General features: G+C 44.3%; 1 protein-coding gene across 2 annotated transcripts in view; it reads left to right on the top strand.

Moving 5' to 3' along the window:
- LOC144822378 (uncharacterized) overlaps nucleotides 1–19,808 on the top strand; it is a 1,092,528-nt gene that overhangs the window by 670,594 nt on the left and 402,126 nt on the right. For both annotated transcript variants that reach the window (XM_078679823.1, XM_078679822.1), the window contains one exon: nucleotides 1,304–1,482. In XM_078679823.1, the coding sequence (XP_078535949.1) occupies nucleotides 1,304–1,482 (179 nt within the window). The remainder of the gene's footprint in view (nucleotides 1–1,303; nucleotides 1,483–19,808) is intronic.

Below are 19,808 nucleotides of genomic sequence, written 5' to 3'. Positions count from 1 at the left end.
CGTGAGCCTCAATGTCCGAGGCCTCAATCACCCAGTGAAATGTGCAGCGATCCTGTCCTTGCTTGAGAGCTCAGCTTGCTTGCTGCAAGAAACGCCCCTCCTGCCAAAGGACACTGCGCTCATGCGTTCCCGATGGTTCCCTCACCAGCTCTGGTCCTCAAACCATTCCAAAAAGAATGGAATGGCCATTCCCTTAAACCCGAAATTCAGTGGCAAGAAAACGTTAACAATAACAGAGGTCAAAGGGCGCCTCTTGGCGGTTAGGGTACTTTGGGGTGTCACCTCCTTCACCTTAGCTAATATTTACGCCCCAAATGCCCAGCAGGAGCCGTTCATCATCAGTGCACTGGCTGACGTGCTCGCGTCCCCAGACACAGCAGTTTTAGTGGGGGGGACTTCAACCTGGTCAGGGACCCTGCGGTAGACCGCTTGTGTCAGCGGTTCCTGCAGACAGGGGCATTCGCAAGAAAAGAAAGCGCTCCAATTTTAGACAGAACTACACATCCTGTTGAAAATGTATCCTTAATGTTTCCAAACCTATATATATATTCAATCTCATGCAGAGTACTCATCTGTACGTCAGAGTACTCATCTGGTGTAAGCAGCAACAAAGAAGGAAGATAGCTGGATGTTCTGAGTATTTAACGTTTGGAATGTTTTAAGATTCTGATTCTGATTTAACATTCTATCTTTGTTGCTGCTCTGCAAGGGCAATAAACAGGATATGCATATTATTGGCCTATGTGTCTTACTATAAAATATAATCTTTTATTTTGTATATGATGAATAATGTGTGTAACTTCAATGCTGGCTCTAGGAAATAAGTTTTAAAACAATTTTGGTTGGGGCCTTTTTATGTATTTATTGAAAACTATTGCCTTTGTGTTTATTGTATTCAACATATAACTGGGCACTAAGTGGCATCCATGTTGTCGATGTGACAAGAGATGTTGACGATCTGAATGGGCATTGAAGCTACTCTCCTTCAGCTACATACAGGTTGAACTGTCAAGTTTCTCATATCTATGATTATACAACTCATCCTGTCCAGGTATTTTCGTAGCATTTTGTGGCTTGTCCTTATTTTATAATGGGATAAGCATGACTACAAACCCAAAAATGCAAAGGTAAAAAACGATTCTGTATAATTATGTGTAAAATTGAAAGTACGCGCTGAGGGATGCTTTGATTGGTTCCTGAATGCTGTCCATTTATTTAGCATATTTACAAGCAATACAAACAAGAGTGACACAACCTCCTTAAGGCTGCTCTCTCTAATGCCTGTCCTTTGGTATTATGGCAGGAAACTGTAGATTGGGCATATTCAGTGACAGCGGAAGACTCAATGTGGGAGGATTCCAGCTCCGCCTTAAAGTAGGGATGCCTCCGAATGGGCCTTCGTCCCTGACGCCATCATCACTTGACGCGTACCCCTCTGTACCCGGATGCTCCATATTAGTCCGACTCCTGCCACACACCCAGGCAAGTAAAGAATAATTTTTGCAATCAGCACTACGAAGTGGCTTACAAAAGGGTCTTACAAAACAAGGCAAGAAATACGTGTAAAATTAAGGTATTTATGTACAGTTTAATGAATGGGTGTGTCTTCTTACATTAGGAATCATTCTGTAATTAAGAAAGATCTGATCCATTTTGATAGGTTTATAATCCCTTAATTGTGGCCACTAGAATTATGCAATGTTAAGTCTACTGTGCTTTCTGTCTAATTATTCATTTGCCTTCACGGTCTTTTATTCAACCTTTTGATGCATAATTTTCAACAAAATATAGTTTCGAGCTGAAACAAATGAAATATTACTAAGAAAGGTACATGAGTTACAACGCAGTGCAGAAACTTTGCAAATACTAATTGGTCACCATTCAGCTGTTGATTTTTGTAGTCAGTTATTAAACATGTACTAGTTAGGTAAACATTTTGCTCAGGCGGTATTAATGACCTCAGTGTACCTGGAAAGCGATTTTGCCAAAATCCTTACATATTTAAATGCAGTTCAAACAAAATAAATACATCTTCTTTGTCATGAACATGTTTTGTTTCCTTATCCATGCAAATTTAGCCTACTACAAAGCGTTGTTTTTAAAATGGCAATTAATTCAAGTGTGCAATCAGAGTTCTGAAAGAGAAAAACATTTTACTTCTCTTTTTTAGGCCTGATGTCTTGATTTTTACTGTGTTTCCTAGTGAAGCACGGACATTGTACCTATGTAATGTACTCTACTGTTTTCCAGGGCTGTTAATGGAAAGGGGTGCTTCTATAGGCTCGTATTGTGGACACAAATTTAATACATAACTGAAGAACAGTTCTAAAACATAACTGAAATAAGCAAAATAAAACAGGCACATACTTTATTACAAGAAGTGTGATTATGTCGACTTGTTTATTGCTAAGAGCAACATTGTATATTTTTATACACGGACAACACCATTATTTATTGCTTAATATAATTTTGAAAAACATATGGTGAATGAGAATTGTTTTTTTTGTTAGAACCCTTTTTATTTTGCGCAGAGATGGAATACGTTTTGTTTTCCTGTGTATAATTTCAAAATAGCGAGATAATGGTGGCTCCACGGGAGAGGAGGGGGCTGGGCTTCCCACATATCATCCATTACTTCTGAGTTGCTCAATTGCGAATAACAGGGGAATGATCTAAAAGGTAATCCTGCAAACATTGGTACCATATGGACAGGGCTGTTGTGAGACGTACATTATGGGATGCCATTTGGATGCCCCACAAGCATAGACTGCTAAACGCATATTCTAGACAAATCACTTGTAGCTTCTGATCTGATGCTAATTCGGCCCATTTACGGACTTTAATATATGTTGTGTTCGATGGGATGGGAAACTGCTTGGGCAGATGCAAATTTATACTAAAAGGGATCAACATATGATCAGGCCAGGCCTGTCGAATAGGGGGTTCCACTATGAAATTTGACATGTTGGAACAGATTCCATCTAGGCCTGGGTATGGCCACCGGAGTGCGTAGGTAGTGTCACCAACTGGCGGAGCCCAAGAGTATTTAGTGTATCTGTAAAGTTGACAACATGAGGGTCGTTTTTACATTCCAAATGAAGATTAAAATCTCCAAGTACAGTGAAGTTGGCATAGTGTAGGACCATGGGGCCTAAAGTTTACCCTAGGGATGCTAAAAAGCTGGTGTTTGACCTGGGCGGCCGGTAAATGACCCCCGACCGCTGCTATTGACAGGGAGGGGCTAAGTTTTAAATAGAATCCAAGGCTTTCTGTCCCTTTCAAGTAGTCTAAGTCAAATGTCCGGCAATGAAGAAAGTCCCGGAAGATAATTGGCAGTCCACCACTGCGAGAGATCGTCCTCTCCTATCTGAGAATGGAGTATCCTGCCGGTAAAACCTGAACAATATCTGGTTTGCACTAATCCTTTAGCCACATTTCTGTAATAAAGAGGAAATCCAGGCCATAATCAAGGAGCAGGTCAAGGGTTTTCTGAACGTAATTACACAAGAAAAGAGCATTAACAAGTCCACCACATAATGATGATTTCCTGCTTAAATTATTTGCACAAGTAGATGTGGAGTCAGGACTGCTTCCCATATGGACTTTGCATTTGAGACATGTTGAAGGGCCATACATTTTGTTGGGGGATATGATATTCTTAAGCCACAACAAATTAATTTAATAGTGCGGAAGACATTTTCATACCTGGCTGTAGACATGCAGCATGTCTGGCGGTGGATGCAGACGGACGCATACGGGTGTGCCTTTGGCGTGCCTTTGGTGCACCCGCTGCGCGTCCGCAGTATGTGTTCCATTAAGTTCCTTATAGTAAAGAGCCACTAGAGCGCCAAAAACCAGCAAAATGGCTGCTCTACGAGGGACACCGGATGAGGGTGTATGGAAGAGTTCAACGTGCAAGTGGGAGTAAGAAGAAGTATTGGGAAGCAATTGAGATTGAAAATAAGGCACCTCGCAATTAGCACAACGACAGTTGGAAAGGTAAAAACAGTTCCTTAAATGTACTTCATATTACATTTAAATGAAAACTCCACCAAAAAAACTTGGGCATTAGTGTTTGACAATGTTACCACTTCAAATAGGAAATTATTATGGAAATTAATTTCCAGGGAGGTGTTAGGGAAAATATTCTAACTAGCTGCAGTATCAGTGATGTGTGTTTGCCTAAACATTTGATTGGTTTGTTTGGTATCAGTGAATGTTCAACTCAAACTGGTAAATGTAACACCTCTGACAAGTTTCACATATATGTTGTACTTGAATAAGTCACTGGTATTATTGAAAAAAAGGTAACACATTTAAATGCTTTGAGCCCATATGGCCTATTTATGAACTTACCGAACAAAGAGGTATTAAACACTATTATATTATGGAGTGACTGCTAACCATACGTCTCTCAAATGGGAATGGCTGTCATGCGACCCGGAAGAACTGAAGTTACCTACACATGTCATTCGTTAAAAACAATTACTAATAATGGACAGTGGATATTAGGCTAAATTCAGTGTCTGAAGGTGCTGAGCTTCAAAGGATGACTGAAAGAAGCATGCCTACTTGCAGGTACGGCCAGGAACGGGTTCCCGCACTGCGATCATGCCTGGGGGCGCTCTGCTCGATCGTCGCTTTTCTTCCCCCGGCTGCTGTTAGCACCTGGCCTTTACCTGAGGCGGGGGGGATGCCCGGAATGACTGCTTTGCTTTCGCCACACTGCGGCAGGCGCACTATTCCAGCAGAGACAGCGCGGAGACCTGTGAGGTGCAGCCATTATTGGTGAATTGGTGAACTGTCTGCTATGACCACGTGTGCTGCGTTTCCTCGGGAGGGGGACCTGCAGCCTGGCGCCATTTGTGGTTTCTTCACTGTGGGGTGTATTGTGTGTGCCCTCCTCTGCATAGGGTTTCATGCGAGGCTACATCCTGGGGGACTGCCTACACCCTGCTGTGCAGTTGGCTGAAGGAGTAGTGGTACACTGTGACTCGGCTGGACAGTGGAGCGGCTGCGTCGCGCTGTGAGGCTGGACCTGGATAGAAGAGGGTTGGAGCTGCTGGTTATTCTATGCTCCACTGGGAGCCGCTTCAACTGTTTTTTGCTGGGATTGAGGAGCAACTACGAGTCCCAGGAGGCCAGAGGAGTCAGCCCGCAACCGAGCCAGATCGTGCTTGCAGCATACTTAGCGCCTAGCTGCTCCTGCTTCACGCGTGCCGGGCCCAAGGGTGGGCCCGTTTGAGCCTGTGGGAGACCAGAAGAGCCTATGACACCTACCATTGGTACTGTGAACCCGGATCCGATGGGTGCTTCTCCGGGACTCTATGAGGCCCTATGTTTGAAAATAGGGGACATAATCCAGTCAGCTCTCTCGCCCATCCTTGATAGGTTAGGTTGTATTGAAGAAAGACTGACTAACTTTGAAATACAGGTTGTGCCTAATGTCCATACTATTGAAGCTTCATTGATAACTATTGGTCGTGCAATTGAAACTTCATCAAATGTATTGTGCCATTCTGTACCTACTAAATCCCCCCCGCCGACTACCTCATCATCTAATACAAGGCCCCCAACTTTAAGTAGAACTGGCAGAGAAGGCCTATCCTCTGCTGCGGGGTTGGATGCTATAGGGAGACAGGTTGAGGAGGAGGGGAACATCTCTAGCGAATTCGCCCAGTTAATCCAGATTTCCCCAAGGGAGGTGGGCAAGATACCTCGGGGTAGCTTAGTAGGTGACACCACAGATAATTGTTCTACTCGTGGTATAGGCACTCATCTAATGCTGGCCAATGGACAGTCTGGTCGTAATATTGGTTCCGTGCTTAATGGTTTGGCTCATAGTTCTATGAAGGACGGCCCTAGGGTATTACACCTTCCACCAGCTGCTGCCCCTTTGGTTGTGGTATTGAAAAAATGCTAACCATACAAATCCTGAGCTTTGAAAGGGGGCCATGTCAGTAGCAGCAGTATTACAAAATGGTGATCCGCGTAATCCAGGAGACTACCGCTTACTTTCAGTGACATATTAGATGGTAAGCTTTTCTTCCAAAATTATACTAAATGAATTGCAAAAATGGATCACAATGGCCTCTATCCTGCCCATCACAAATATTAGATTTCTGTTGTCCAATTAATCCACTGCAGTGACGTTTGCCTGCATGATCAGAGGCTTTGATTCTACAGGGTGCAGTCAGTCTTTCATTGTGCTTAATAAAATAAGAATCTGAGGACAGTAGCAAGTACATCTGTTCTGTGGCATTATTATCTCGCAATTTTTTCCAAATGTAGTTTATTGATTTTTTGGTAGTAAAATGCTTCTATTCAGTACCTAGATATTGTGCATCAATAGAAACAAACAGACGCACCAACAACGAAAACATCCACACTGTAAAGTGCCTTTCACCCTCCCACAGTATCATAATAGTGCTATGGTCCAAAACTTACTCTGTCGGGTATGAGGGGGAATCCTCTCTTGAGACCAGCTGAACAAATTCAATACTTGTAGTCTCGGAGGACATGTCAGCTCACCTCGTGCGTCATCCATATATACAAGTACCGGCTGTCAAATGGTCATAAGGTTGCTCCTGTCTTTGTCTATGCGACCTATCATGTTCTCAGATGCCATTGAGTCCCAAATATGACCACACCATGTGTGCCATCCATGAGTCGTCGTCTGTTTCCAATGTTTGGCAATGGTCATCCTCGCGGTTAACAGTAATTGGTATAATAGGCACCAACCAGTGTTTCTGAGCACCACCTTACTGAAGGCTCAGATGACACTGTGACTCCTGTATTGTCTTTAATTGTGGATACAACTTCTTTCCAGAAGCGTTGTTACTTTGGGCAGGTCCACCAAATATGGAGCAGATCCCCCACCATTCCGCACCCTCTCCAACACAGATTGGACTCAGTCTTTTAAAAAAAAAAATTTATTATTCTTATACCTGGTACAATACATTAAATACATTAATTCATAGAAGAGCATTTCAACTGCAAAAATCAATAGTAAAACTGATTAGAGATCGAAGGATCATAAAAACTACATTATATGATTGCTTAATATGAGGATATGAGATAAGATAGGTTTAGAGGACATATTCATATATATACAACAAGACAGTTAAAACCCTTTCATGGGATTTCTCTCCATGCGGCGAGGGGAGCCCAAACACAAAGGCCCCATTCCCTCATCTTTCTTCCCCTTCTTTTGTAGAGAGCAGCTTCAATATTATGAATACCTAGCAGCCTAACTAGCCACATTTGAAAAGTTGGTGCCGTATTATCCTTCCATCCTGCTGCCACCAGGATCCGAATGACTGCTAGACATATGAACACAAAGGCCTCCTTATCCTATTCAAGATCAGGATTATTACCAAAACCAGATATCATACGTGTAGGGGACAGATTAACATGAATACCTAGCAGCTCTAAAAACTTCTCAATCTCTACATAGATTCCCCTCATTTTTTCACATTGAGAGAACATATGGATTAGGTCGGCGGGTCCCTCCTGGCATCTTGGACACCTATCGTCCTCCTTTTTGCCCCATTGAAAAAGCTTGGCCGGAGTAAAATACAAATTAAAGAGGACTTTATATTGTTATGCCCTTAAATTGGTAGAGCGAAATACTTTATTCGCTAGCTGGATAGCTCTATCTAAATCAAAGTCAGGATCCGCTAATTTCGTCATCCATGATGATTCGACTTTATCCATGTCGTCTTGTATCAAGTCAATAAGGGCTTTATAAATTGTTTTTTATTCGGTCTCCACCTCCTAGCAAATACTCAATTATTTTAATTTTACCACCTGGATTGATACGTGGTCTCATCCCATACATTGTTTGGTGAATCTGGAGGTACTTAAACGCGTGGGTAGAAGGAATACCAAATTTGACTTGAATATCACTGAAACTGAGTAATTTCCCCGTGCCCTTATCAAAGATGTCCCCCATTGTTCTAGCTCCTCATTGTTCCCATATTGCCCCCATCCTATCACTACTCAATTGTGAAAAGATATTAGAATCCCACAATGGTGTGTAGTAGTTTATTAGGGATTTGTAATGCCTTTTGGATTGCTTTCCAAGTTTTCTAAATTCCATCCATAATTTTATATCTAGTTCTATTATAGTATCCCCTTTCTGTCCGACATAGCAGCAACCCCTGAGCATCTCTACCCACTAGTAATTCAAACATAAATGGGAGATCTGAGGAGTGAGTGGGATCGGAAGAGGTTTCAAATAAAATAGCCATCTGACTCATTAAGCATGCCTACTGGTAGAATCTGATATTAAGGGCTACCAGGCCACCCCTCTCTTGCGGGAGTGATAGATATCTTAGGGACCTTCTAATTTTACCGTAGGACCATTAAAAATTGGAGAATACTGCTTCTATGCTTTTTATCCACCCCTCCTCAACCAGAAGCGGGATTGAACGAAACAGATAGAGAATTTTTGGTAGCATAGTCATCTTCAACACATTTACTCGCCCAATTAGAAATAGATGAATAGCGTCCATTCTTTTTAACTCCTGTTTAATGGAGGCCACCAGTGGAGCAAAATTCTCTTCTATAATTATATTAACTGCCGGGGTTATCTTGATCCCAAGATAAACTGCTGAGTCAACCCACCTCCCATCCTGTCTTGCCATATTACTAGTGCACACTAATTGGGTCTTATTTTCATTGAGGCGGTAACCGGAGTGATTGCCAAAATCCCTAGCCATGTCAGTGAGGGCTATTATTGCCGTTTCTGGATTTGTGGTTATTACAGCCAAATATGCCAATATTTTCGTCTCATAGCCCTGGATTAATTGCCTCACAACTTAAAATTCTACGAATCATGGTTTCTATATAAAGGGCGAAGAGTATTGGGGAGCATGGGCACCCCTGTCGAGTTCCACGGGATATTGAGATCTCTTCCGAACTACCCCCCATCAGCTGGATCAGACCAAAACCCCTTCGTACCAATATCCCCCATAAAAACTGCCAGGTAACGCGATCAAATGCCTTCGGCATCGAGGAGGATCATCGTCATCCGATCCCCCTCAGCAGCATGCACGTCAAATAGAGTGATTACCCGTCTCACATGGTCCGTTGTTCCCCGACCCGGGATAAACTGTCATGATTGTCAGAAGCTCCAGGTAAGAGGTACGCCACTAACCTGTCAGTAACAGCCAGCGGGAACGATGCCGTGAAGAGAGGCCCCCCTCTTGCCCTAGACACTTCCTCTCCCACAATGAAATTATGACATTGCGGAAATAGGTAGCCCCCAAGGGAAAAGGGAAGTGGATAAAATAATAAATGGTCCTGTAGTCTCACAGGTCTGGTCAAGAGCCCTTGCTTCTATCTGGGAGTCTGCGTGCACAAGAAAAAGGCAGAAGAAACAGTAAGGTCCAGGAAGCACAGGCATGCACTGTAATACTTCAGTGATCAATGACTATGGCACTTACGTTCAAGCCTTGGCTCACAGTACCTGGAGGAAATTCAACAGTACACCATATTCCATACTATGTAATCACATAGGCATACTAATCACTCCCATAAAGCAAAGTGCGTGGTACTATTTAGGCATAGACCACGAGGTAGTCGCATAGGCATGTTAATCCACCTGGAAAGCAAAGTGTGTGGTCCTATTTAGGCATATTCCACGTTATCAGGTTGAAGCCTTCTCATTAATAAAAGAAATGAATATAATTTGCAGTTTCTCGTAAATGATCACCATATAAATAGCAGCAGAAGTGTAGACAGTTAGGACGTGAAGAAATAGGCAGCACCCAGGAAAGTAAATGAAAATATAATAATGCTCTAGCTGCCCCTCGATGAGCCAAGCTTCGTAAGTTTCGTTATGAGTGTTAACCAAACCAACAACAGTGTTTACAAGACGGGACTCACTACCCGTGAAAGCCCCGTTGCTGCTGGCTGCCAGGTCTAGTGAAGGAATGCAAGAAGCCTTCCCCGAAGTACAAATATATACCAGCAGCTCCTAACTGCGAGCAGCTACTGGCTCGAGAAGGTACGTGGAAGGAAATGCCGGTTTCACAATGTCTCGGCTCTTAAATCAAATGTTAAGTACTGCCGGAAGCCCCTAGCTGCGGGCTGCTCCTCGGCTTTGAAAACACGAAAAGAAATGCAAGTTGCGCGGTTCCAGAGAGGAGAGCTCTTCCTGGAGCAGTCTAGCACTCTCGGAACGGCGAGGATTACCTGATCTTGCCACGAAGGTGCACGGGTTTAGAATAGCTTCTTGAAGTTGGCAGGCTTGCTAGGAATCGGCTGAATCCTCCAGCGGGGAAGCACCATCTGCTTTCAGCCACAGGAAGGTTTGTCAAGCACCGGTTTGATTCTGAGGCGGTGCTTTATTGACACAGCCAGCAGGGGTCAGACATATGCTTCCTGTTGAATCGCCCCTATGCTCTCTGGGAGCTGTAGTCCCAGGGGCATCTCTGCTGCGTTTTTCGTGCATATTTGAGACAGAGATGGGTGTAATGTGTGAAATCCCTATTCCACGCTGTTTCCTTCTCTGTCTGCTGGTAATCGCTACAGTACCCCCTCGCAAGGACCGCTGACTCGGTGGTCGTCCCAGCTTACCAGGATAAAGAGTGTGGAATTGTTCCACCAGATCGGGACAGTTGAGGTTATGTATGGGCTCCCAGGACCTATCCTCCACCCCATACCCTTTCCACTCGACTAGGTACTGAACTGTCCCACGTATGATTCTGGAATCGAGGAGCCGCTGCACCTCGTATTCTTCCTGTCCGTCTACCTCCACAGGAAGGGGACGTGCAGGAATTCTCACACTAGGGGGACAGGGCTGCAACAGAGAGACGTGAAAGACAGGGTGTATGTGCCAAGTCTCAGGTAAAGACAACTTCATAGCCACGGGGTTAAGGACCTCTGCTATCCCGTAGGGACCTATATATCTAGGTTTAAGTTTGTTTACTCCCTTTAAACGTATGTTTTTGGTAGCTAGCCATACCTTATCTCCAACTTGGTAAACGGGTTTGGAGGTTCTCTTTTTGTCTGCATAGCTTTTCTGTGTTTGCTGGGCTGTGAGAAGATGTCTTTTGGCATCGAGTAGAACAGCCCTAAGATGGGCATGGTGTTCTTGTATACTGGGGAGTGTTGTGTGCACAGGCCATTCAAAGGGGAGCATGTTAGGGTGAAACCCATTTAGACAGAAGAAAGGCGAGCATCCCAGGGTTGAGTGTTCTGAGTTATTATAGGTGAATTGAGCTGTCCACAACAAGGGATGCCAATCAGAGGAATTCTGGAGAGTGAAACAACGGAGGTATTGTTCTAGTGTTTGGTTCAGGCGGTCTGTTTTTCCATCAATCTGGGGATGGTAACTACTGGATAGTCTTGCGTCAATTTGCATGGTTTTACATAAGGCCTCCCAGAATCGGGATATGAACTGGGATCCCCTATCCGTGATTAAAACATTAGGGATTCCGTGTAACCTGATCACATTCTGTAGGAACACCAAGGCCAGCTCAGCTGACGTGGGTAGCCGTTTCAAGGGTATGAAGTGGCCCATCTTGGACAAATGGTCTATGACCACAAGAATGGTGGTGTAACCTTCACAAGGTGGCATCTCTAGGATGAAGTCCATTGACACTGTATGCTATGGTTTAGGGCACAGTTCTTCAAACTGTGGGAAGCGCCCCCCTGGGGGGGCGTGGATGGGTCCCCAGGGGGGCGCAAAGGCCTCTGCAAGCACATGTAAATGAAGACGCCTGGAAGTGCAGCGATGTTTATTTGATGTATTTCCAGGCTGTCTTCATTTACTCCAAAGCCCTCAGAGTTGCCGTGGGGCCAGAGGTCAGTGGGGGCTCGGCAGGCAGTGTTTGGAGTCTTATTAAGACTCCAGCACAACTGAGTATTTCACAGGTCTTTAAAGACCATTTAAATACCTTCAGGAACTGGTTACCGAAGCTTAGACTCTGCCTATTCCTTACAATTGTATTATAAATTTACTGCTGTAGTGAGAAAATGCATTTCATGAAAAGGAGTACAAAAAAGGGTTGCCAATAGAAAAAATGCCAGCCTTGCATGTTTATAGAGCCTGCAAAGACCTTGCTTTCACACTAAATATGGTCTTAAATAAAAAAGTATGTATTCATTTTTAAAGTGACTTTCTGTCTGTTCCTTTTATTTTCAGTCATGAATCATTCAGGCAGCCCTAGAACACATTTAAAAGTGCTTTTTATTTGCTTTTAAAAGTAGGCACAGATAAGTGCTGAAAATAGGGCTTTAGGTTTCAGGCAGCCCTAGAACACATTTAAAAGTGCTTTATATTTGCTTTTAAAAGTACGCACAGTTAAGTGCTGAAAATAGGGCTTTAGGTGAATGTTTATTTTTGTAATCTCTGCAACATCAAAATAATGAGCTGGCAACCATAATCAGAAAACTGGAAGTTTGTTGCGGGATCAGCAAATTATTTATTTCACCCTCGATTCCCTGATTAATTCCATAATAGCAATAGTTTAACTTATATCTGAAACCCTACACCACATCAATAACATGCTGATTAACTTCAAGTGTCTGGGAATTCACCTTGCATTCAGACAACTCACTGCTCATTCTCACCCTTCACTATCACACTCACCCTGCACTCTCAGCACATAGTTAGGGGTTTCCCTCATTGTCACATAATCCATCATCTGCAGCATAATTTGCAGATTTAAAAATGCAGCAACACATGTTACCTCGCAGTGGAAGGCCCTTTTTAAAGGTGGACTGGTCACCTTTCTGTTGCTTATTGCTATATGTGGATGTTAATGTGCTACTTATGAAGGGCAATAAAGTCCAGGACAATGTTAACAAGTGTAAAAATAGCAAAATAGTGCAGTAATGCTATCACAAAATATGCAGCATAATTTGCCTTTGCTTGCTGCAGAATTGTCAACCATGCTGCATAATTTGGCCTTCTCCTGCCGCATAATTCCAATGGCCCTGTTTATAGTTATGTTATGTTATGTTATGTTACACATATTTGTATTGCGCACAGCTGCCCCAGCTAAGGGGCGTCCTGGCGCATGGCAGGCAAATGTGCAACAAATACAAGAACACAACAGTTAAAAGCAAAAGGGACATTTTTTTAAAAAGAAAAGTTTTCAAGGCTTTGCGAAACGCTAACAGGTTGTCTGTTAGCCGCAGCTCAACTGGGAGGGAGTTCCAAAGCACGGCTGCCCTGACCCGGAAGGACCGGCCGCCAACCCGACACAGCCTGTATCGAGGGATCACAACAAGAGCTTGGCCCCCTGATCTCAGAGAACGGGTAGGGACGTACCAAGACAATAGATCTTCAAGAATTTGGGGACCTCCTCCCCTCAAGATCTTAAACGCCAGACAAAGCACTTTAAACTGAATACGTGACTTGATGGGCAGCCAGTGCAGCGATCTCAGAGTGCCAGAGACGGAGCTCGTTGGAGGTAAGCCAACAATGGCTCTCGCCGCGGCGTTCTGCACACGTTGGAGGCGGGTAGTCTCTGCCACATTGGTCCCTACCAGGAGAGAACTTGCATAGTCCAGGCGAGATAGCACAGTGGCCTGGACTATCAGCTGCCTGGTACCACGGTCAAAGAACTTCAGAATGGGACGCAGCGACCGCAAGATACCGAAACAGCAAGCCGCGATTTTCTTCGAATGGCCCACATAGCTGAGAACAGGGTCCATCCATACTCCCAAATTCTTTAGTTCCGTGACCGGGCGGGGAACCGGCCCCAGTTCAACGGGCCACCACTTGTCCCCCCAAAGTTCCGCCCTCCTGCCAGTGCTATGAGGTCCCAGACTGTAGCAGAAAGCACTGTGAATATGTAAGTCATTATTTTAAAACAGTATTTACAATCTCTAAGCTAGGCTGCTGCAAAATGATGCAGTGATTGAGAAAAAACAAGTTCTTACAAAATATACTTTTTAGTAATAAGTAATCAAACTGTATCTAATGGAGACATTTTTGTAAGTGTCTCCCAGCTGATAACTCCTTTACATTACATCTTAAAAAGAATAGATCTTTGCCACCATAAAGCTTTAAGCAGATCCACTGGAATAATTCAGCAGAAGAGGACAACATTATGTGGCAGGTTTGACTAAATTATGCGGCAAGAAAAGGTAAATTATGTAGCACAATGCGCCACATTGTGTGGTTAGCATTACTTCATTATTTTGTCATTTTAACACACGGTAACGCTGTCAGGGGAAATATTTCACCTCATTAGTACCAGTTTAACACCCAAATACAGCAGAAAGCAACTACAAGATTACCAGTGATTCTTTGCAAAGGGCCTTCCACTGCTCCGGAACATGTAGCAAATGCACTAAACTGATAATTATGTGGAAAAAGCTGCTGCTGCAGAAACTCATAATTCCAGTGGCCCTGGCTTTAAGTGACTCAATCAATTAATGGCTGGTAAGAAGGCCGGTTTCTTTTTTAACTTTCTGCACTACTGCCACACACTTTGTTTCAGGCACCGCATCTCAAAGTCAGTATTAACCATTCAGGGGAAGTGTTTTTGTGAAAGCCGAGTCCATGGGGAGGCAGGTAGAAGGCCAGCAGGGTTGCATTCAGATGCAAAGCCCTAATCCTCTCGATCCTTGGGGCCTCACAGAAATGGTCTAGGAAAGGAGCAAGGTTCAAAGATATTGTCAAAGAGAAGGCCCAGAATAAGGAGCACTGTATGCAGACTCATTTTTATGTTTACAAATGACCAGAGACCGCTTCTTTTTCATAGAGATACCCCAAAGAAGGTGACAATATAAGTGTTTTTGTTTTTTTAAAGGGTCATTCATTAGTGAAGCTGGTACTGCTGCCAAGTGTGTAAGTGGCCACTGCTGTTTATCATAAAGGAGCAGATGCCGCAGGACTGGGGGCCAGGAATTTGGGGGGCCCACTGCATCACAAGTATGACTGTCTACTTTTAAAAAAAGGGGCATCAGAGCCTATTGTTCTTTCAAGCATTAGGACAGAGGTGATGATCTATCATGGTGGGGACGAGGTAAAAGAGGCAGAGGAGATAGCCTGCTACTCAGGACTGCAGTTATCATTAGTGCAGCAGGTATTGTTGCATTGGGGTCAAAGAGTATGAGGGGCTCACAACACCCCAATTATGGGGAGTAGTTTGTTTGGGATATCTGTTTTGTTTGATGCATTATCCGTTTTTTAAGTCTCATATTTGGTGCGGTTCATAAGCTATAGAAAAAGTATTCCTGAAATCATCTCATAAGCCCCGCTCCCTGCACGCAGCCATGTCCCTCCCGCTCCCCCAATCCTTCCCATAAAGTTTTGGATGGGGGCCCGACCTCAAAACATTTTGCTTAGGGGGGGGCTCAGAGTAAAAAGGTTTGAAGACCTCTGGTTTAGGGGGTAGTGGTAAAGGCTGTAGGAGGCCTGAGGGTTTGTTATGATTGGCTTTTCCTTGTGCACATACCGCACAGTTAAGTATATATGTTGATACATCTTTTCTCAATGTAGGCCACCAAAAGGAACGTTCGACATTCGCGATGGTTTTGTATCTCCCTAGGTGTCCACCTAGGGTGGAGTCATGAGCCCATTCCAACACTCTGTTTTGTAGGGTACTGTTAGGAAGATAGAGTGCATGGTAATGGTAGAGTAAGTCCTCTCTTTCTGTGCGATTGTCCGGTAGTTCCTGTATCCAAGCCTTGTGAACTATCTCTGCCAAAGATACCTTTACATCCTCAAGGAATTCTTGCGAAGTGATCAAGGCCGTTGAGGCAATAGGAAAACATGTCTCAGGAGAAAAACAGGTTTCAGGAAGGATAGACGGAGGTTCAGGATTTTCTGGTAGAGACAGGTGTTCGGGATATTGAAGGCGGGACAAATCATCAGCCTTGCCATTCTGTGGTCCTGGTTTGTATTTTATTACGAAATCATAGTCGGAGAAGAAGAGAGTCCATCTAAACTGACGAGGTGTGAGTGCCTTTGCAGTTTTAAGAAACAGTAGGTTTCGATGATCCGTGTAGATTTCAATGACATGTCTTGCGCCGAGAAGATAATGCCTCCACTCCTCGCACCCTCTCTTGATGGCTAGGAGTTCTTTGTCGGTTATAGAATAATTAACTTCGCTTGGGGTGAGCTTTTTCGAGTAATAAGCCACCGGGTGAATCTGTCCCGTAGTATGGTGGCGTTGGGACAACACTCCTCCTGTGGAAAAGTAAATTTTGCCTTGCCATATGTGCCTACGTGTTCCCCATCCTATGTTATATGTGCATGATCGATATGCATATATCCCCCTATGATCGATTAAAGACGCAATTATAGTTGTGTCCAACTCTAGTATGCCAGTCTCCAGTTCTTGTGAAAGCAACGAGTATTAGGCCTATGTTGCCACGTTTTACAGTGTGCACGTTAATTCATTGAATTGTCCCCGTTTCTAGGCCTCAAAAGGGCCCGGACACCAGATTCAAGCTCCGGTCTCCTGAACCCATTCCGAGGAGCGATGCAGCCCCCACCTGCATCCCTGACCCTTCACTTACTTCCGCCGCGCAGCGCGGTGCCCGGCCTGGCTCTGCCTGCCTGTCTGCCAAGAATATGTTATGCTTCTAGTTATCAGTCCAGCTTTCCTTCTTCACATTCCTAAGCTAACGAACCGTATAAACATCTCCAGCTATGGTCTAGTCTTTCTGTCTCCATGTAAGAGAAATACTGTATTAATATTCATAGAATATTCCTAGCACACGCAATACATGTAGAATAGATGCATGCACCAGTCTTAGTGTCAAGTAGCCTCTGCCCTGATGACATTTAGATTCTATCAACATGTTCTCCAAACACCAGATACCAGATATGCTATAGGTACATGTCGTCCTGACCTCTCAGACTTTAGTCTCCTCTTTTAGTACAGAAGTCATAGCCCCCAGTTCTCCCCAGATACACGTCATGGCCCGTTTGCGCGCACCACTAGGTTAAAGGTTCCAGCTGCTCAGGTAGCCCCCCTCCATGTTTCCGCCCATTTCATGACACTTCTGTGACGTTCTCATCACATGTCTAAGTGCACGCCCTGTGCACGCCTTCTTTTCACACCCATGTCTCCTTATCTTACGCTTGTCATTAGTTACGCCTACTGCATGTAATGTAATTGAAATGTCTTACTATATATATGTTGAATTGTGATGAAAGAGCTGCAGCTGCCATCCCGTGCCTTCGATGTCACTTTATTTCAGGCTGTCCTGATCCTGTCCCTTCCCTTATGCCTGATTAAAGCCTGATAACCTCAGATTCCTCGGATCTTGCCTCTTATTTATTGAGCTATCTGTTATTCTTAATGTATTCAAAAATAGTACCGGTAATTAATTATTTATTTACCACACTCCTAGGGCATGTTGTGAGGCATCGGTTTCCATTATGAACAGAAGATGAGGGTTTGGGTGTCTGAGTATTGGAGCTTGTGTGAATCTGTCTTTGAGGACTCGAAAGGACTCCTCCGCAGGGTTCCCCCACAGGAAAGGGGTGTTCTTTCGTAGCAGGCTGGAGATGGGATAAATGATTTTTGAGAAGTCCTTGATAAAACGCCTATAATAATTGGCGAACCCCAAGAAACTTTGGATGGATTTCACGTTTTGTGGGGTTTTCCATTGGGTGATTGCCTCCACCTTGCCTGTTTCCATCTGGAATCCCTGTGCGTTTATGACGTATCCCAAGAAGGCCACCTCTTGTACATGGAATAAACATTTCTCTAGTTTGGCATAGAGAGAATGTAGTCGGAGCCTTTCTAAGATGGTTTTCACATGGAGTACATGCTTCTGAAGACTAGACGAGTAGACAAGGATATCGTCTATATAGACTATGCAAATCGTTTCAAGCAAGCCCCGGAGCACTTCATCCATGAAATACTGAAACACTGCCGGGGCATTGCAGAGCCCGAAGGGCATTACCCGGTATTCGAATAGTCCGAACTTCGTCCGGAAAGCGGTCTTCCACACGTCACTGTGTTTGACACGTACCAAATGGTAGGCTCCTCACAGATCTAATTTGGTAAAATAACGAGCCCCTTTTAGTTGGTCCAGTAATATGGGTATCAGTGGTAAGAGGTAGCGATTTTTTATTGTGATCCGGTTAATCACTCTATAATCAATGCATGTGCGTAACTCGTCACAATCTTTTAGAAATGAAGAAGAGTGGCGAAGAAGCTGGCGATGAGGAATGTCTGATAAAACCAGAAGCCAGATTCTCATGGAGATTGTTCCGTAGATAAAGTGTTTCTGGTTCCGTTAAGGCGTAAACCCGACTGCATGGGATTTCCTCTCCTGGAATGAGTTCGATACGGCAGTCGTATACCCGATGAGGTGGTAGTTGCGCAGCTTCCTGTTTGCTGAAGATACTCTGGTATTCTTCATAGTCTCTAGGCAATAAGGTAGTGCAACAATATTCAGTAAAATTACACTCTGTAGCTAACAGGGAAGCCTGAGAGTTTTCTTGGTTATCTTCAGATAACACGTCATGTTTAGTGCAGTGCTTCTTGCAGTATCCAATACTACGGTACGGAGCCGCCCATCCTACCACAGGATCATGCAAGGTAAGCCAGGGCATTCCCAATATGAGGCGAAACTGGGGGGCGTCTATGACATCGAATTGTATCCGTTCGTAATGGTGTTTTCCGAACCGCATCAAGATTGGGACTGTATGGTACAGGACCGGTCCAGAGGTCAACGTAGTTCCGTCCACAGCACGCACGTTTGTTGAGGCTTTTTTCTTTTCCCATTCAATACCTATGGTTTGGGAATAGTGTAGATCAATGAAATTCCCTGTGGCCCTGGAGTCCAGTAACGCTGCCACTGCAACGGTGATGTCATCGCTCGTCTGTAAGAAAACACCCACTGTTATATGTGCCACTGCTGTTTGTAACATATTGGCAATCAATGATGAGATCGTAGTTGTGGGGCCTAATGAATCAGTGATCCCTTTCTGACTCAGGCCTATCAGTTTTCTGACGGTTCCCTGGTTCCTATGGAGGCTTGGCCTCGGGGTATGGTACCTTTGTCAGGTAACTGAGCACGGGCACGGAATTCTCGGATGAAGTGGCCTCCTTTCCCGCAATAAAGGCACAACTTCATTTTACTCCTTTTTTCTCTTTCTTCCGAGGTAAGAGGCCCTCTAATGCCTCCTATTTGCATAGGTTCAGGTTGACGTGAGATGTCCTCTGTTGGAGGCTTAGGTCTAGGGAGGAAATACCGGGTCTCTCCCTTGGAGTGGTCTCCCTTCCTTTCCTGGATTCTGTGATCAAGTTGGATGGTTAGGTCTATGAGTTCCTCACATGTCTGGGGTAACTGGACAACTTGTGAAAGGATGTCTTTCATTTCCCCCCTTAAACCCTGATAAAATAGTGAGTTCCTCTATTCTTGTGGCCAGTCGGTTTCCACAACCAAACGGTTGAAGGTGGTAATGTAGGTGAGCAGGTCTTGTGTGCCCTGTCGAAGGGTCATCAGTTCCCGATCCAAAGTCAGCATGTGAGATTTACGGTCGAACAGCTTCCTCATTTTCAGACAGAAATCCGTGAAGTTGTGTAACACCGGGTCGTTGCGTTCCATCAAGGGGATAGTCCAGCTAGCAGCATTACCCCCCATATAAGACATCATGAACGCGGTTTTAGCAGCGTTGTCCTGGAACACCGCGGGTTTACAGAGGAAATGTAAACGACATTGGTTTAGGAAAGTCTTGAATTTCTTCGGATCCCCATAGAATCGTTCGGGAGGGGCGAGAGGAATCCCCGTATTCTGAATGACATGTACAGTGGGAACAGAGTCGGTCATCACAGGAGGGTTAGAAGTGGCAGCAAAGAACCCCCCTGTCGGTGTGG

The sequence above is a fragment of the Lissotriton helveticus genome, chromosome 3_1 (assembly GCF_964261635.1).
Source record: "Lissotriton helveticus chromosome 3_1, aLisHel1.1, whole genome shotgun sequence".
NCBI classification, from domain to species: domain Eukaryota; kingdom Metazoa; phylum Chordata; class Amphibia; order Caudata; family Salamandridae; genus Lissotriton; species Lissotriton helveticus.
This window is presented reverse-complemented; position numbering and strand designations above follow the sequence as displayed.